The 20,235-nt window shown below is 40.8% G+C and overlaps 1 protein-coding gene and 1 long non-coding RNA gene across 7 annotated transcripts in view; one reads left to right on the forward strand and one right to left on the reverse strand.

The window, feature by feature from the left end:
- The window catches only part of VDAC3 (voltage dependent anion channel 3), a 33,443-nt gene that overhangs the window by 7,780 nt on the left and 5,428 nt on the right, over positions 1-20,235 (forward strand). For 3 of the 5 annotated variants that reach the window (XM_077805614.1, XM_077805616.1, XM_077805615.1), the window contains exons 3-6: positions 3,301-3,372; positions 5,304-5,353; positions 12,911-13,063; positions 16,827-16,879. In XM_077805614.1, coding sequence (XP_077661740.1) covers positions 3,301-3,372; positions 5,304-5,353; positions 12,911-13,063; positions 16,827-16,879 — 328 coding nt within the window. Of the gene's footprint in view, positions 1-3,300; positions 3,373-5,303; positions 5,354-7,059; positions 7,590-12,910; positions 13,064-16,826; positions 16,880-20,235 lie in introns of those variants that run through there. The other 2 variants (XM_077805617.1, XM_077805618.1) reach the window with 2 other exon arrangements.
- On the reverse strand, positions 1,099-3,319 carry LOC144257609 (uncharacterized). 2 transcript variants are annotated; one of them, XR_013344563.1, is made up of 2 exons: positions 3,186-3,319; positions 1,099-1,948 (listed from the first exon to the last, which is right to left on the reverse strand). It is a non-coding gene; the product is annotated as an uncharacterized LOC144257609 (long non-coding RNA). The 2 variants fall into 2 exon arrangements; XR_013344564.1 differs by having other exon boundaries at positions 1,099-2,559; positions 3,186-3,311.

Raw genomic sequence — 20,235 nt, forward strand, 5'->3', positions numbered from 1 at the left:
ACAGACAGTGAACTTTATGAAGCAGTTCTGCGTTTGATTAGTTTTGTCTTTTTGTGAGTGAAGTCAGAAACTGCTTGCTGCAAGAATAGATTTCTTGTCACACAAAGGTCAGAAGAACACAAGTTTGCTCTTCAGCAAGAGCGTGGGGGAAGAGAAACCCAACAATAATAAGAAAGAGACTAAACAGTAGCACTGCTGTGTAGTTCAAAGGAAAGGTAAGTGGTGTGAATATTTGAAGGGAATTGATGATTTTAAGGATTTTTACCTCTTAGTTTGCATTATTATTATTATTCTCTTGGATCAGCAGTGCTTTTGGTGTAATATAATTTATCAAGTGGAGAATTGGAGATATTTCTAGTGGCAGCTGTTCAAGAGAAGATCTGCAACAAATGAGCCATTCAGCTGTTGGTTAGTTAGTCCTTTCTGGAACAGAAGCTACCACAGTAACATGATGGATGTTTAAGATTTGCCATTATAAATCCATATTTCTCAGGCACAAACTCTAGAATAGAAGCTACCTATGTTTCTTTAATGTGAAGCCACTAGCAGAATATATTTTAAAATGGTATTTAGTAATATTTAGGTAGTGACACCAATCAAAAGGATTGAGACATCCAACATTAAAACTAACACTCCACTCATAATTTTCAGTTTCTGGCTTTTTTCTGTTTAAAGTTGAGACACAAACAGTTATTTATGTTAGACCATAGTCTCATTTTTTCTTGTAAGTGCATTATCGGAGAGAGAGACTCGGCAAGGTCCTGGAACGCCACCTGGAACTGGGGTACTGCTGAGCCCTCTGATCCACCAGCCTGGGCTCCCTTTCACATTGTGCTGCTGTAACAAGTTGCAAAGCCTGCCAAGCTTGCACTTTCACAAGCATTCACACAGATAGGGACACACCCAGCCGCAGTCACATGCAGGCTTTCTAACCACCAGCCTAGGACCCCAGAGCAGTACTGTACTGCCCTGGTCAAATCTGGCCAGAGTGTGGGTTTAACACCCAGTCCGCCTCTCCCTCAATGTAAAGAGGACCATACACACTTGTGGTAACCAAGCTGATAGTTTCCCCGGATGCCTTAGTTCAACACACACTGGTTTGGATTAAAATATAAAATAAGTTTATTAACTACAAATGGATACATTTTAAGTGGTTATATATGATTACCTAGTAAATAAACAAAACTGCAAACTGAGTTTAACATACCAGATAGATAGGATATGAATTAACAAATTCTCACCCTGATTGATAAACAGGCTGTCAGATTCTTAAGGCACAAACTGCCTTGGCTTTGCAGCTTGGGTTTCCCAGGTTTTCATACGCAGGCTAGAAATCCCTTTTAGCCTATGACCATTGCTCCCTCCTCCTCTTCCCCCTCCCCCCCCTTGTTCAGTCTTTATTCCTCAGGTGTTTCCAGGTGGGTTGTTGTAGGGAGAATGAGGTCCCCTCATGATGTCATTTTATCCCTTTTATATCTTCTCCCCACTTGCTGGAAAGCTCTTTTGCTGTGAGCTGGGTCAAACAGTTCCCATTGTGTAGTGCTATCTTCGAGAGGTTTCTATTGTACACAGTTTCTGGGGTAATCCTCGTGCTTGTGTGCATTTCCTCAACAAGCCATTAGCATTGTTTGGCCTTTTTAGTGTTGTACCTGAAAGGCTGCTTGTGGGTGTTTTCAGCCTCACAACAAGTTTCAGTAACACATACGTAGCCCAACTTCATAACTTCACATACGATGATAGCATGTACAATCCAGCGAGATATTCATGTCTAGCATAAGAACGTAACATAACCTAGCAGATCAAGACTTTTAGAATGATACCTCACAAAGTATACTTTGTACAAAACATATCCTAATTACGTAACAGTGGTGAATATTGGTGTGTCAGTCACATCCACATACTGTAGACAGATGTCCTTTTTGTATTTTCCAAAGCTCTGGAAGACTACCTAAGGGGAAGAATCAAGAAAATAATGGGGAGGGGAGGGAATCTTATACAGTTCTAAATTGGCTTTTAGTTAATAGTGGACTCCATGGGCTTTCATTTTGCTGATTCATCAACAATTTAGATAATGGCATAGAGAGTGCACTTATAAAGTTTGCGCACAATACCAAGCTGCAAGTGTTTTGGAGAACAGGATTTAAACTCAAAATGATCTGGAGAAATGGTCTGAAATAAATAGCATGAAATTCAATAAGGACAAATGTGAAGTACTGTACTTAAGAAGGAACAATCAATTGCACACATACAAAATGGGAAATGACTGCCTAGGAGGGAGTACTGCAGAAAGGGATCTGGGGTCATAGTGGATCACTAGCTAAACATGAGTCAGTAGTGTAACACTGTTTCAAAAAAAGCAAACATCATTCTGGGATATATTAGCAGGAGTGTTGTAAGCAAGACACGAGAAGTAATTCTTCCACTCTACTCAGCGCTGATTAGGCCTCAACTGGAGTATTGTGTGAAGTTCTGGGCGCCACATTTTAGGAAAGATGTGGACAAATTGGAGAAAGTCCAGAGAAGAGCAACAAAAATAATTAAAGGTTTAGAAAACGTGACCTAGGAGGCAAGATTAAAAAAATTGGGTTTGTTTAGTCTGGAGAAGACAAGACTGAAGGGGGACATAACAGTTTTCAAATACACAAAAGGTTGTTACAAGGAGGAGGGAGGAAAATTGTACTCTTTAACCTTGAGGAATCAATGAGCTTAAATTGCAACAAGGTGGGGTTAGATTGGATATTAGGAAAAACTTCCTAACTGTCCAGGATAGTTAAGCACTGGAATAAATTGCCTGGGGAGGTTGTGGAATCTCCATAATTGGAGATTTTTAAGAGCAGGTTAGACAAACACCTGTCAGGGATGGTCTAGATAATACTTATTCCTTCCTTCAGTGCAGGGGACTGGACTAGAAGATCTCATGAGATCCCTTCCAGTCCTGCGAGTCTATGATTATTCACCACCATGGGCTATGTCACCTAGGGCCCTTGTCAGAACGGTTCCTATCATGAAAGCAGCATTCAATTATTGGAACAGAAATGGAGTCAATACGTTGTTGGGTTCTTTCTCTGTTACAATATTAGCAGACTCTGGGACAAGTACATTGCTAGAGCTTAATTCCATTCCTGGGGTACAGTGTTTCTGAATAATAGATTGGCTTATGTTAAATTTCTGATATGATAAAATACCTTTTGTTCTTTCTGACAAAACAAGGTGGAAGTAAGGAAGGTCTCTCTCCACTTAGTAAGATTTTTCAGCTCTGTCTTGTAAAATCTGGGTTCTCTCTACTTCCAATCTTTTCAGACCCAATGGCTGTCCCACCATCCTACTGTGACCTGGGGAAATCTGCCAGGGATGTATTCAACAAAGGATATGGTAAGCAGCATGATCATATGTTGATGCTAATAAGCTTACATTTCTTAGGTGCCTTAACAAAAGTAATAACATTATTTACATATGTATTTAGTGAAATAATATTTTGTGATAATAATGTGGCCAAATAAGTACAAGCGAAGAAGGAGAAAAAAATATCTCATGCTACTTACTCAGCATATTAACACATCATAAATATGTATCAAACTAGAAAGGAAACTGTTTTGACTCTTGCCCAGAGAGATGCCACAAAATGTAATTTGAATAGTGAGAAGTGTTCCAGTGTCTTCAGCCTTTTATAGAGTGCTTCTCACCTTCTTTATTTTATACAGGGATATGTATAATTGGATCCACCCCCACCGTGGAAGTTGCCGTAGCAGACCATTGGCAACAGAAGATCCCCTCAGATAGAGGGCTCCTATGTTGTTTGAGACAAAATTATGTGTGATGTTGGACACAGTACAAATAGTTTAGAGCACTTTAAACTGGAAAATATTTTATTTTAAAAGGAAACCAGAAAGTCTCTCGGGGAGGAACTCTCTGCTTGAACTGTTCTCTTGTTTGCAGTTCTTGGTAATTTACATAAACAATGGCTTAATGCAGCATTTACATTGTTTGTGGTATAAAACTGGCACTATACAGCTGATAAAGAAGTGGCTTTTTTTCTGTATATATATATTTATGTATTTTCCTGGATCTTGAAACTGGATTTCTTCCTAATTGATGATCGTTTCTCCATCTGCTGTATATATCATATAAATTCATTTGAATAACTGTCTGCTTTCAGAGGTACAGCCCATCTCGTGGGGTAGCTCTCTATATTTTCATTTTCTGTGACTGGTTTAAATTATGGTCAGTTATGGGAATCCTGAGATTGACAGTACAGTGACATGTCATGAATTCTAAAATCCTCTATTTTGTGAAATGTTGTTATTAAACAATGTGTGAGTGGGTGCGTTTCCCAAACTGGTCTAAAATGAAGTTCACACACTGTAAAGTCAAAAACTCACCTTGTTTCTCAGACTTGTCTTTTATTAACAAAGATCAAACTATATTTTGACAAATTTCAGCTCAAGCTTTTTTTCTAGTCTTAGCTGCTTCTAGATTTTTCAGCCTAAAGAGAGAGCAAATGTTGTTCTGTGATGTGTAAACAAACGAATATCAAGCAGGAGTAAGGAAATGGTATTATCTGTGTATGTGGTATTGGTGAGACTATGACAAAAAAGATGGTGACAAATGGGACAGCTTTCAGAAAAGAGCTTCACAGATTATTTGAGGGCTGGAAGACCTGCCTTGCAGTGAGAGACTTAAACATGTCTGTTTATTTAGCTTCTAAACGAGAAGGGTAGAAGATGGTTTGATCCCAGTCTACAAGTATCTAAATGAAGAAAAGATATCTGATAATATCTTCAGTCTGGAAGACAAAAGTCTAATGAGATCCGTTGAAGCTAGACAAATTCAGATTAAAAATAAGGCACAAATATCTAGCAGTAAATATGATTAACCATTGGAACGATTTATCAAGGGGTAATCACTTTAAGTCTCAAGTAAAGATTGGATGTTTTACTATCAATATGCCCTAACTCAAGTAGATGAAATTATTTGGCCTGTGGTATGCAGCAGTTCAGACAGATGATCATAATGTTCCCTTCTGGTCTTAAAATGTATTAGTTTAATTCAGGACTGCTCAGCCCACACCCTCGTTGTACTCTAAAATAGACGCTTCTGCCTCCCTTACATCCTGATGGGTAATGAGCCACCTACCTTGGTGAGTCATCAGAAACCATTTAATACTTTCCCAGGAAGATCAGCACCTAGTAACAGGGTGGGCTGTTTCGAGCAAACACTCCCAACCTGTTTCATACTGGAGTAAGTGTCTATCCTATTCTTGTACATTGCAATGTAATAGAAACTTGTGAACTTTGCTGTTTCAGGATTTGGAATGATCAAGTTAGAGCTGAAGACCAAGTCTTCCAGTGGCGTGGTGAGTACTGAAGACTTTCAATGACACCAGTGTAGCAAAGATGAGAGTAAACCTCTTTAGTAACAAAAGTAATTCACTGGGATTTACTACTTTTCTGTTTCATCTCTCATTTTAATGTCTGGAGGTGAGTGGTGTGCTACTAGAATGATGTAAAGAACTGGTGTCCCAGTATTTTCTCTGTGATCTAAACAAACTTTCACATAGCATACTGTCATTGTTAGGATTTGTATAGGTCATTTGTTCACTCTTCCATCTTCGCAGTGTCTTCACCCCAGTCTTCAAAATGGGTTTCCATTGCCATGCTTCCGGTCATGTGTGTTCTCTCTCACTACCTTTTTATAGCTAAATTTGTTTCTGGCTCACATTTCTGCTTATGGATGCAGGCCAGATCATCCACCACTGTGAGTCTGGATTCACAATCCTGCATTAACTATTTATCCAAAGGACTCGGGACACCAAAAACCTTTAGCTAAGGGAGGTTTTGGATGAAGTTGAGAGCCAGCTGGCTGGCTTTGCAAATGCTATACTCCCAAGTTCCCACCATCAAAATATTGTCAGAGACCTTCGCTGGATTTAAAGGGAGTGTTTGACTCTTTTAAACCATTGGTGACCTGGGGGACATAATTTAGCTAGAGTTTTATTGTGCTTGGGCTTGCATTTCCAGCTCTGTTCAAAATGGATTGAACCTTGCTTCTTTATGCTTATGCTGCTAAGCTTAATAATAAAGCATAGTATTTCTAAAGCATCTATAACATGAGGCATTGACAGCATTTTACATGAAGTAAATCTCACGGGATCTCTGAAAAGTACAAAATATCATCGCCATTTTTCAGAAGGGGAAAATTATTAGTTCCCCATGATCTCACAGGAAGCCTGACAGAGCAAGGAATAGAATCCATATTTTTTTACATTTACCCTTGAGAATATCTCCCCACTAGGCACACTTATTCTTGCATGGTCTTTTGCACTTCTGTGAATGCATGTCTACAGTGCCATCTATGCTTGCTTCACTCACGTTACTTTTCAACCTCTACCGTGCCCCATTTGCTTCAGCTCTCCCTTCTGGTTGTACGTTCACACCTCAAATATGCACAAACATCTTAATTCATTCTTATAGCAGAAGGTAGCTTGTTATTTTGTAGTTTGTCACAGTTAAGTGGAGTACCACAGTGAGATAGTAAAGATATGGGGAATACAAGTTTTTTATTGTGACTGAAATGAAATAGCTGCAAAGTACGAAATATCAGGTTTTTTTAGACAGTTTGTTTAGCAATGCATTGTAATTTTCAAATGCTAAGAATATTATACTAAGGCTGTGGTGTTAAATAATGGCCAGAATGTATATAGAAAACATCCAAATCTGCCTAAGTTTGCTGATTGATCAAAATCCTTAATTTCTCAAATGTTTTCTCCCCTTTCCATGCAACTTTGGTTTTGGCTACTTATTCAGCTGGTAAGAATAGTGATTGTTTTTGTGTGTTTTTTCCTGTTGTCACTTTCTAATGGGGTTTCCTACTTTTTACATACTTTGCTCTGGACTGTGACACACATTGACATTCCTAATCTCTTTAGGAGGTGAAGGAAAAATGGTAACTGACATGAAGCATTCCTGTGTGCATGGCTTGCACTCCACTATAACCCAATTGTATAACACAGGTATTTAAAGTCTGTGTCAAAGAACCATAGAAACACAACAAAAATAAGAGGAAAGGAATCTAGAAATTACGTGGTATAGATAACATTTTCTATTATTTCAGAATCATGATTTAGCATTTATAATATCAGTATTTGCATTACCAATGAAAGAACAACAGGCTTGTGTGGGATGGAAGTGAGTTGGGGTCCAGAATGAGGGATGTGCCACACAATTCTGTACAAATGGAAGCTAAACTCTGTTTTGATATAACGGCAAGTAGTTTTACTGTGTGTTGAGCTATCTTTAAGTTTGAGAGGTAGAACCTTCATATACAGCTTTCATTCCCTCACAGACTTTTCTTTCAGATGTTGTTGCTTCGTACAGCACAACTGGTTCAATGTCCTACTAAATGTCTCGTGTTTTTCTAAGATGTCTGCCACAGTGAGCTGAAAGGTCAAATATGAAGGTGAACTTGAGGACTGATTCAGACTGGTATATGAAATTAAGGCAGTCTGGCATTCTGATGCAGAGGATTTCAGAAATGCTCCCATGAGACATGATCCAGTCAGAGCTCTGCTTTTGACAGTCTGGAGATGAATGGTAACAAATGTTGACTCTGCGCTGTCCTCTCTCAGAAGGAGATGCAGTTCTAACTGCTAGGAAAATCCTTCTGCTTTTGATCATATGACAGCAGGATTCTTTCCCTTCACTGTGTTTAGTGAAAAGGGCAGACAAGATCTTTGTTTTCCTTGATCTGAGAAATCTGTTCAGCCGTTTAGATTGATGATCTGCATTAAGATCAAGCGAGAGATTTTTAAAAGTCAGTTATAGATTGGTCTCTTAAACATAATCTCACAGAAGTAACAAATCAGAGATTTGTGCATTTGTATTTGGAGCCTGAAAACCCTGTTTAAAGGCTAATCAACCACAGAAGTCAGCTTCCTATATTTTCCTTTGCTGTCTGGATGGATATATTTTGAGAAAGTTGTGTGCTGTTGCCGCATGGCATAATCATAAAGTAAATGCCATCTTGCATATTGTGACAGAAATGTGTTTTTGGTAGTACCTCTCTGGTACTTTAAAACTGTTCCAAGTATGAGTTTCGTGAAACTTATAGCTCATTGCATTGGCCTGGGAGTGTGGAAATGTGTATGTGCCATCTAAGAATACAAGTTTTCACAGGCTTGGAACAAGTCTAATCTTTACAATTAGGGTTCCAAAGATGGGAATTGAAATTATGTCTTTTGTCAGACACTTCTCATAACTTGCCTGATGTGCATTATAACTGTAGTTAGAATGTACCATACAGTTAACATTTTTAATGTGTTGCTCATGTCTTCACACAGCATTCACTGAGTTAGTTACAAGAGGGTTAGACAGTAGATGCGGACAGTTGACAAGGAGAGGCATGAAGTCTAGACAATAAGAAACCCTAAGGTATGGGGAACTGACCAGCATCTGGCTGGCTTTAGGCAACGTCGGAAGATGTGGGTTTTGAGCTGTTTTACAAAAGTATCTGTGAGGTAGAGAAAAGGGACAGATTGTTCAACAGCTGGTGTGGCAGCATCAAAGAATGAACCTCACAAAGGAGGGTAAAGAATGAAGAACATACGAGGAGGTCAGAATTGGAAGAGCAGATGAAGCCAGTAGAGTATAAGGAGAAAAGATTGGAGAAATAGAAGGGAGAGTCTTGGCAGTGCAGTGCCTTGAGGGTGAGGGGTGCGATTTTGCTAGTAGATAGAGGACCTGTGGAGCCCTTTCAAAGTGGTGGCGATGTGATTATGTTCATGTGTAAAGGTTAGAAGGTGGATACAGGGTTCTGAATAGATGGGAGTCTAGGTGCAGGTTCTCTTGGGAAGCTATAGAGGGAGGAGGGCAGCAGTAATCCAGGTGTGAAAAGGCAAATGGATATGAGTTCCAGTAAGTGTGTGTTGAGGTAGTGACTTGTGTGGAATATGGAGGCCTAGCTAATGGAAAGACTTGTAAGAAGATCCTGAGAGATAAATGAGCTAAAGACTCAACTGAGCATACCTATCTTTCAGAGGAAGAAGTTTGCCTCTCTGAAGATAAGTTTAAAAAAAAACAACCTAAGACTGAATCAAGGGTCAACTTGACATTTGAAAAGAGAAGTTATTGAATGATCTGAAAGAGATGGAGAAATGTCCTTAGGATAAAAGGGACAGTCAATTACAAGGGAGGGACAACCCTGAGGCATCAACATAGTGTCTGAAGTGAAGTGTTCAGAGGGTGATATAGATGGTTAGTAGTGTAAAGTGCTATACAGAGGCCCAAGAGGGTAACTAATGGGGCCACAGTCTACAAGGTAGAGCAAATCACTGAAAATTCTGAGGTGGATCCTTTCGACGCTATGAAGCACAGAAAAGATGAAAGATATTGCAGGCAGTGAGGTGGTTGGAAACATGGGTTGCTAAGAGTAAGTTGGATATGGGGTTATATTTGTCGAGGTGAAAGATGGATTTCTAGAAGAGTCATGACAGCTGCCACTGGATTTAATTTTGTTTGCTTGGGCTAAATTTGCTTGTTGGGTTTAGCGTGCGGGTGCTGGGTGGTGATGGTTGCGGCCTATGATATACAGGAGTTCAGACTAGATGATTTGGTGGTGTCCTTTGTCCTTAAACTCTGACACTTTGTCTGTGGTCTGGATAGGGAGCTAGAGTAGAGACAGTTGGAAAGAGATCAGACACTAATGGGTTCAGGGAGTTTTCTGTCTGAAGTGTATGGTATCAGTTAGGTGAGGTGCAGATGGCTGTGGTATCAGATGTGAGAGGATTGAATCTATGTAAAGGGAAAAAGAGAAGGTGGAGCTGGTGGGTATCACATACTATTGCAGTTTTAGAATGGAAGAATATGGCAGACTTTGTAAGTGAAAAAGAAGAGGGAGACAGGGTGGTGAAGAAGTAAGCTAATGTAACTGAAGAGTGATCAAGGATTTTTTGATGTCTTTAAAGAATACAGAATAATAAAATGATGATTTTTCCAGACCGGAGGGTGGCTTGAGGGAAGTCTGGGATTTATCCAGACATTACAGTGGAGGAAGTGTCTTTTGCACTAGCATTTCTCCAGTTGATGGCCTTTTGTCTTAAGGATTTGGAGTTCAGTAGTGGACTGGGTCAGGAAGTAGGTAACTGAGATACAGAAAGAATTATGCTCAATGGTAAGAAGTAGAATAGAGGTTTGGAAAAAAGGGTCATAAGAACAGCCGTAATGGATCAGACCAATGATCAATCTAGCCCAGTATTCTGTCTTCTGACAGCTGCTGCAGAGGAAAGGAACAGAACAGGGCGATTATCAAGTGGTCCACTTCTGTTATCCTGTCCCAGCATCAGGCAATCAGAGGCTTAAGGACACCCAGAGCATGTGGTTGCATTGCAGGCCATCTTAGCTAATAGCCATTGATGGACCTATCCCCCAGGAACTTACCTAATTCATTTTTGAACCTAGTTATACTTTTGGCCTTCACAGGATGACCCTGGCAATGAGTTCTAAAGGTTGACACTGCGGTGTGTAGAGAAGTATTTCCTTTTGGTTGTTTTGTGACTCCTGGCTCTTACGTCATGTGAAGGGGTAAATAACACTTCCTTATTCACTTTCTCCATACCATTCATGATTTGATAGATCTCTAACACATCCCTTGTTAATTGTCTTTTTCCCAAGCTGAACAGTCCTGGTCGTCTTAACCTCTCCTGATATGGAAGCTGTTCCGTACCAATAATCACTTTTGTTGCCCTCCTCTATACTTTTTCCAGTTCTAATCTCTTTTTTGAGATGGAGTGACCAGCACTGCATGCAGTATTCAAGGTGTTGGCATACCATGGCTTTATATAGTGGCATTATACTGTTTACTGTCTCGTTATCTATCTCTTTCCCTATGGTTCCTAACATTCTGTTGGCTTTTTTGACTGCCTCTGTACATTGAGCAGATGTTTTCAGAGGAATATCCACATTGACTCTAAGATCTTTTTTTTTTTTTTTTCTTGAGTGGTATTAGCTAATTTAGACACCATCATTTTGCATGGATAGTTGGGATTATGTTTTTACATTGGGATTACATTGCATTTATCAGCATTGAATTTCATCTGCATTTTGTTTGCCCGGTCACCCAGTTTTGTGAGATCCCTTTTGTAACTCTTTGCAGTCAGCTTTGGATTTAACTATCTTGAGTAATTTTGTACTGTCTGCAAAGTCTGCCACCTAATAGCTGACCCCTTTTTCCAGATCATTTATGCATGTGTTGAACAACGCTGGTCCCAGTACAGATCCTTGGGGGACCCCGTTATTTACCTCTCTCCTGTCCTGTTCCTGTCTTCTAACCAGTTACTGAACCATGAGAGGACCTTCCCTCTTACCCCATGACTGCTTACTTTGCTTAAGAGCCTTTGATGAGGGATCTTGTCAAAGGCTTCTTGAAAGTCCAAGTACACTGTATCCACTAAATCATTCTTGTTCATGTGTTTGTTGACCATCTCAAAAGTCTGACTGGTGAGGCGTGATTTCCCTTTACAAAAACCATGTTGACTCTTCCACTACAAATCGTGTTCATATATGTGTCTGATAATTCTGTTCTTTACTATAGTGTAAATCAGTTTGTCTGGTACTAAAGTTAGGCTTACCTGCCTGAAATTGCCGGAATCACCTCTGGAGCCCTTTTTATCTATCATCCAGTCATCTGGGTCCAGGTATTATGATGAAAAGTATGAGTGTGTAAAATGATTATACAAATGGTTTAAAGCAGTGGTTTTCAGCTAGCATCTTAATGCTACTATATAAATCTGATATACCCACACCTTGAATAGTGCATGCAGTTCTGGTTGCCCTATCTCAAAAAAAGATATATTGGAATTGGAAAATGTTCAGAGAACAACAAAAATGATTAGTGGTATGGAACAGCTTCCGTAGCAGAGATTAAAAAGATTGGGACTGTTCAGTTTAGAAAAGAGACAACTAAGGAGGGGAGGGGTCAATAGCGATCTATAAAATCACGAATGGTGTGGAGAAAGTGAATTGGGACAAGAACCAGGGGTCATCAGATGGAATGATTAGGCAACAGGTTTAAAATAAACAAAAGGAAGTACTTCTTGACGCAATGCACGGTCAACCTGTGGAACTTGTTACCAGGGCATGTTGTGAAGATCAAAAGTATAACTGGCTTCAATAAAAAATGAGACTAGTTCATGGAGAATGGGACCATCAATAACTATTAAACAAGATGGTCAGGGACACAAGTCCACATTCTGAGTATCCCTAAATTTCTGACTGCCAAATGCTGGGACTGGACGATGGGACAGATCACTCGATAATTCTCCTGTTTGGTTCTTTCCCTCTGTAACATCTGGCAGTGGTCATTTTTGGAAGACAAAATACTGGGCTGGATAGACATAGTATGCCCATTCTTATGGTCTTATCAAACTTTCTAGGGGGACTCAGCAAGCCTTCCCATTCAATCATGGGATTGCAATACCATCTGCTCAAATTTGGCCCGGTCACCCTCTGTCATGACAGAGGGCTGGCTGGAGCAAATCTGAGTGAGTGGCATTGCGACATGGCACATGGGAGTTGAACTCGTTTCTGAAATTGAGAAATACTGCCTTGTAAAACTTTGTGGATATTAAGGTGTATGCTTTTAAAAGGTTTCCTAGTCTAGGCAGAGTTAGACAACAGGGTCAATGGACTGATTTTAGTTAAAATAGAATCCTCTTTAGTGGAATCAATGTATTAATGTCTCCAGTTCCATCATTAGAATGTAATATTTTGCAAGGGGTGTGCTCCAAATTTAAAAAACAAACAAACAAAAAAAAAAAAGGTGGGGGGAACAAGTGGTTCAAAGGGATGGGACTCATCAAGTAGAAATTAAATTTAGTAAAGTAATAAGTGTGTTAATTCTAGTCTCGTATTTTTGCCAGGAATTTACCACCGCTGGTTCCTCCAACACAGACACTGGGAAGGCCTCAGGCAACCTAGAGACCAAATATAAGATCAAGGACTATGGACTTACATTCACCCAGAAATGGAACACAGACAACACACTGGGGACAGAGGTGTCAATGGAGGATAAGGTAAAAGAAAGTGGAAATTATGAAAGCGATTCAGCAAGTCAAGTAAAAATACTGTGTTGAGAATAAACCAATAGAAGATATAAATGATAGGCGAGCTATGGTAAATTAGGACTAACTAAAATATAGCATAGAAGGGAGTACCTCAACTCATTCTTTTTGTACAGTGTGTGGGAGTTTTCATATAACTCTGTTTCTGAATTTGATGTTCTTAAAGGTGGAGTTGTAGTGCAGAAAGGCAGAGAGCATACAAATATCCTCTCCCAATACTATGCATCATAATTCAGATTTGCAGCAGGACTGCTATTGCAGATGGGCATTCTGAGTATTCATATTGTATTTTAATAAATTGTGAGGTTATTTTCTGATACGTAAATATATCCATTAAGGACTAGAGGAGTCCTTGATTTTCATTTATGACCTAAGCCAGGTTTTAAATCTAATCTTTCAAAAGTGAAGCGGTTGTCTCATTTGGTTTGTACTGTAACTTGCCCCTGCATACTTACTAACTTACATTACAAAACAAATATAGCAGCAGGTAGAGGAGGCACTTTTATTCTAAAGTGTGCAAAGATGCATAGTTGGGTCTGTTCTCTGCCTCAAAATTGCCTCCAAGCTCTGCTAGTGGAGCCAGCTGCTCTTGTAAACAGTATGAGGTGGATAGCTGAAGACAAAGGTAGTTGTAAATTTTTAATGTGCACACAGACTAGACAAATCTGTGTATCTGGAAAACCCACCAAAGCCTGTAAATTGCAAACACAGATTACCTCCAAATCTTAATTTTTTTCTTAAACTACTGTGACATGAAATGCAGTAAACTAGCTGTAATTCAATATTATGGTTGCAAGAAGAACCATTCAGAAGCTAGGAAGAACTAAAAATTAAAGTTAACTTGGCCGTGATGCATTTATGAAGTATTTTCTATTCTTTCCCTTGTTAAAATAAGCAGAGGATTACTGTGTCATGGACATATGATGTTTGTTACTGGGTCCCATGGGTGCAATCTGGACTGTGGGACTGCTGAGCCCTCTGTCCACCGTCGTGGGTTTCCTCTTACACTGTGGTGCTGTATCAAGCCACAAACCTCTGTCGGGTACTGCACTTACGCAGACATCCACCCAACTGAGTTACACGAATGCTCTACCACCCACTCATGAATCATCAATAGGAAGGCTCCACCAATTCCCCTCAGCTCCCTAGCCTTGCACCCCAGAACTATACCGTCTTGTACTGGTCCAAAATTCATTACCCATTCCAATTCTCCGTCAATGTGGAGAGGACATACACTAGCCTTTGTAAACTGAGCTGAGATTTCCCAAGCACTTCAACCAAAACACATTGTTTTAAGTAAAATAGAAAACAGATTTATTAACTACAGAAACATAGATTTTTAAGTGATTATAAGTAGCAAGCATAAAGGCCAAAGTTGGTTATCTAAGAAATAAAAATAAGTTAAGTTCTGCAAACTAAACAGGATTTGAATCAAGCAGTGTAGATGGTACAAACAGGTTTCGGTTTCCCAATACATGGACTGGGACTCTTTCCGAGCCTGGGACCCCCTTCCCCCATTCAAAGTCTTTGTCTTTCAGATGTTTCTTCCAGGTGTTGAGCTGGGAGGAAAAGAGCCAAGTGATGGTGTCACTTCCCCTCTTATGTTTTCTTCCAGCTTGCGAAAGATCTTTGCTTTGAGGTGGGTTAATCCGCCCCCCAAGGCGTACATGCTTCCTCTAGAATAGAGGATTCTATTTTCAGTGGGTATCAATGAGCCATTAACACTGCCTGGCTACTCCATTGTTGTACCTGACAGGCTGGTTTTGGGTGTTCCCAACCTCACGGCATATTTCAATGACATACCCATAGCAAAACTTCCTAGCTTTACATACAATCCAACAGGATATTAATGTTAAACAGATCAATACTTTTAAAATGATACCTCACAACTAGCATACTTTGTACAAAACATATCATAATTATGACAGTGGTGAATATGGGGGTTCTAGGGGGCTGCTTTGAGGTACAGGGTATCACAGTGTTTAATATGCCAGATGTGCAGTATGGTCAAGTTAAGCAACCTTACTTTTGGAATTGCCTGGTTTTTAAGTATTTCATCTTGCAAACTGGTGATTTGCATTTAACATATAAGAAAGATTAACGACCTAAAAACTAATATATGCAGCAATACAATATTATATGTATATTCAAGGGGGTTGTTTAGATGTTGTCCAACCGGCCATGCAAAATATTTAAATAGTTAGCGCTGTGAGTGCAAATAAAAAAGTTAGACTTAAAGTAAAGATTTACTAGTTGGCCAACCAAAGCAAAGTCCTATACTCAGCTCAGTATTGTTTCTCAGTGCTGTGCAATAACTTTTGACAACTGCATCCAATTAATTGAAAAATTTCATGGAATGTTGTTTTGATTTTTGGTGAAGATTAAAAAAAAAACAACCTGTTTTCAGCTAAAATCAAGCCCACAGTGTGTCCATTTGGTGCAGCAGCAGCAGAAACTCTGGCACCCTCTCCTGCTGCCTACACACACTAGAGGGTTGCATGCTTCATTGCTCATGTAGGCCTTGCTCTGTAGATTTGTCTAATTTTTTTTAAGTGCAAATGGAGGCACTGTCTTTCCCTGCCATGCCCCTTGAAATATCTTCCTTCCCACAAGATTGAGAAGGAAGGAGTGGACAACTGGTGCTGTCTTTGAGGAGGCAGAACATTAGGGAGAAGGAATGAAATGTTCTCTCTCCTTTCCCTCTGGCTGTCCAGGAGTATTGTTATGCTGCAAACTGTTAATGGATGCCATCAACAGATGACAGCAACTTTGTCCCCCATTTTCCTGCCATTCAGTGTTCAAATTATCCCCCAAAATAAAAAGTTTCTGGCCACTGATGTCTAGAATATTCTCTGAAATTTCAGAATTGATCAGATGGGGCATTCAAAAGTTATTGCATTACATACAGACATATATAGAAACAGAGAAATGCCATCAAGTTGAATGTAAGGCCTCACATGGGAAAGATTAGTAAGGCTGGGACTTTTCAGCTTGGAAAAGAGACAACTAAGGGGGGGAATCTTACAGAGGTCTATAAAATCATGACTGGTGTGGAGAAACTAAATAAGGAAATGTAATGTACTCCTCATAACACAAGAACTAGGGGTCACCAAATGAAATTAATAGGCAGTAGGTTTAAAACAAACAGGAAGTATTTCTTCACACAACACACAGTGAACCTGTAGAACTGTTTGCCACAGGATGTTGTGTATAACAGGTTTTAAAAAGGAACTAGGTAAGTTCAGGGCCATCAATGGCTATTAGTCAGGATGGGCAGGGATGGTGTCCCTAGCCTCTGTTTGCCAGAAGCTGGGAATGGGCGACGGGATGGATCACTTGATGATTACCTGTTCTGTTCATTCCCTCTGGGGTACCTGGCATTGGCCACTGTCAGAAGACGGGATACTGGGCTGGTTGGACCATTGGTCTGACCCAGTATGGCCATTCTTATGCTCTGAGTACATATTTATAAGGTGTCCACCACTTCTGGAATCCGGGAATGTGGAAAACTAGTGAAGCTACTTGCTTTATTCACTCAAACTAAATCTTCAATGTGGAGTTCTCTGCAAATTACTTATTTTTTGTGCCAAAGATCAGCTTCTATTCAGACAAGAAGAGGAGATGGGAATTATAGTAAGGTAAGAGAATATAATGCCAATCATCTTTTTCAATAGAAGGAGTCCAGATAATCTGACTTTTTTTTCCTTCTTTGCAGTTAGCTGAGGGATTGAAGCTGACTCTTGACACCATATTTGTACCAAACACAGGGTAAATATCCTCCTTCAATTTTGTGTTAGAGATTCCTAGAATTGGATTAAACATATGAAAAGTTAATTGTCTGTCTTCAGTGGCAGTGATAAATGAGCATAGTCCTATTCCAGTATCCCAACAGGTAGGCGTTCTGGGTAAAAATAAAGAACTTTTTTGATTCTGAAGAGCTTGGTAGAATATTTGTAAGGGCACAGCTAATATCAGGTTTATAATAACATATTAGATGAAAGATTCCTCTCAAAAACATAATTTTCCCTCCATCTAAAAATGTGTAATAAATAAATACTCAGAAATGGTACTTCTATACCTCTAACATTGGGGATTGTGTGAAAGTAGAAAAGTGTCACCGATTTCAAAAGGGAGCTAGATAGATTCATGGAAAATAGTCCATCAATGGCTGTTAGCCAGGATGGGCAAGAATGGTGTCCCTAGCCTCTGTTTGCCAGAAGCTGGGATTGGGTGACAGGGCATGGATCACTTGATGATCTGTTCTGTTCATTCCCTTTGGGGCACCTGCCATTGGCCACTGTCAGACGACAGGATACTGGGCTTGATGGACCTTTGGTCTGACCCAGTATGGCCATTTTTATGTTTTTATTAGTATTATTATTTGTGTTACCGTAGTACGTAGGAGATCTAGTTGTGGACCATGACCCCACTGTGCTAGGTGCTGTGCAGACACAGAACAGTAAAGCAGTCTCTGCCTCAGAGAGCTTAGAATCTAAATATAAGGCAAGAGATGACAGATGAATACAGACAACAGAGTACAAAGAAACAGTGAGGCAATATTAGTCAGCATGATCAGCAGTGGTATCAGTGCACCACCAGCTTAACCATTGTCAGGGTTTTTTTTGGTTTTTTGTAGGCATCACAGTAAAGGAGAGTTTGAAGGAGGATAATGAGTTAGCTTTGCTGGTGTTTATGGGGAGCTCCACTGAATCATGAGGGGCTGCATGGGAGAAAGCACAAAGGTGTTTGTTTGAAAGTTTAACAAGTGGGTGATAGAGGCTAGCATCATGGGCCATTTGGAGACACGAGTTGACATCTCCATAGGAAATAAGAGATGATAGGGATGGTGGGGGTAGGCTGCAAAAGGGCCTTGAAAGCAAAAGCAACTTATGTTTGATGTGACAGATAAGTTTGATGTGACTAGATGAATTTAAAGAGAGAGGTGACATGGTAAAAGCGATGGGCTAGGAGAATGATTCTTGCAATAGCGTTCTAATTGGATATGGGTAGGGCAAAATTGTATTTGCAAGAGAGAAGGAGGTTGCAGTAACTGTGATATGAGATGGAGAGCTTGGAGGAGCTTTTTACTTAGTGGGTGGTTAGTGAAAGGCCATATCTTAGATGTTATGTGGCAAGAATCTCCCAAGATTTAGACATAGCCTGGATATAAGGACCTAGAGAGAGGTCTGAGTCAAAGATGATGCCCAGGTCACAGGCCTGAGTGACAAGCCAGGATGCTGCTGTTGTCCACAGTGATAGAGAAAAGAGGTTTCTTGTAGGAAAGGGCTTGCGGGGAGAGGGAAGATTAGGAGCTGTGTTTTAGTCATGTTGAACTTGAGCTGATGGCTAGATGTCCACAAGGAGATCTCGGAGAGACAGGCTGAGACTTTTGTTTGGAGAAAAGGAGTTAGGTCTGGAGGAAGATCTGTAAGTTGTCAGCATAGAGATAAAAGTTGAATTTGTGTTTGCGGATAAGATGACCCAGATACGAGGTGTAGAGAAAAAAGAGATGAGGAATGAGGACAGATGAACCCCCTACACAGTTGAAGGGGGATACGGAAGATCTTCCTAAGGATACACTGAAGGAGCAATTAGAGAGGTAGGAAGAGACCTGTAAGAGAACAGTCATAGAAGCCAAGAGAGGACAAGATTCAGAGAAGAGGAGGATGGATCACTTTTTGCAGATGTTAAGGTGCTTGAGGTATTGTGAAGAGTAAGGGCAAGTCTACATCACAAAATTAAGTCGACCTATAGCCACCACAGTAAGTAAGTGATTGTGCATCTCCACGCTACTCTCCTTGTGTCAGCGCATTCCCACTAGCAGTGCACCATGGGTAGCTATCCCACTGTGCAGGTTGCCACCATCTAGTGAAGGGTGTTAGGGGAAGGGTTTGCAATGTCTCATGGGGGCAAAACATTCTCATGAGGGTGACTGGGCACATGGCTCGAACATCCCATGATGTATTTTTCTCCTTCCCCTAATTTTATCCACATCCCATAATATTTCACGCCTATTTTCAAAAGCCTAGCGTACCCGGGAGTACGCCATCTCTAGAGAAGCATAGATCCCGCACAGCTCTGCACTATTGTGAACTCAATGCGCCTGATCCCGCGGTATTTCCAGAGGAGCCACCAGATGGAATGTGACAGTTCCTTTCTGGTGGCCCTGCTGGAAGCCCTGGAATGAAACAATTCCTGGTTGCTATTGGCAGTCATGGAGCAGCTGAACATGGTGGAGAGTTGGTTCTGGTCCTGAGAAACAAGTACCGATTGGTGGGATGGCATCGTTACGCAGGTATGGGATTATGAGCAGTGGCTGCAAAACTTCTGAATGTGCAAGGCCGCTTTCCTGGAAAGGGTGGCCTGGTATGGTATTGCCACCCTTCTGTGGCGCTGCCTTCACAGATGGGTGCCCAGCCATCTGCCGCTGCTCTCCGGCCACCCTGCTGCGAAAGCAGCACCGCCGCCAGCAGCAGCGCAGAAGGGTGGCAATACCATACCATGTCATCCTTATTTCTGCGCTGCACTGCCGCTCTTTGGCTGCCCAGCCCTGAAGCAGTGCCACGGCCAGCAGCAGCAGAGCATTGGGAGCTGGGTGCCTGGCCGGGAGCTGGGTGCCTGGCCAGCAGCTGTTGCTCGACAGCTGCCCAGCTCTGAAGCAGTGCCACGGCCAGCAGCAGCACAGAAAGGTGGCAGTGCTATACCAGGCCACCCTTATTTCTGTGCTGCTGCTGGCGGCAGTGCTGCCTTTAGAGCTGGGTGCCCAGCCAGCACCCACCACTCTGCGGCTGCCCAGGTCTGCAGGCAGTGCAGAAGTTAGGGTGTGAATACTGTGACGACAGACAGACAGTAGGTTTGCAACCCCCTTTTGAGTTGGGACCGCCAGTTTGAGAAATGTGTACTTTTGTATACTTTTAGTATAGGGTAAAAGTACAGAAGACCAGTTTTCATGATCCGTGGCATGTTTTTCATGGCTGAGAATTTGATAGGACCCCACTAATAATCCTGAGTACTGGTAAGCAGTAACAGTGCTGACAAACTGAGGAAAATGGCATTAGGACTAAAATGGATATATTCATGCTCTCTCTTTTTTTATATATATTTAAATAATTCAGATGTTTAAA

Source organism: Eretmochelys imbricata, chromosome 26 (assembly GCF_965152235.1).
Source record: "Eretmochelys imbricata isolate rEreImb1 chromosome 26, rEreImb1.hap1, whole genome shotgun sequence".
Lineage (NCBI taxonomy): Eukaryota > Metazoa > Chordata > Testudines > Cheloniidae > Eretmochelys > Eretmochelys imbricata.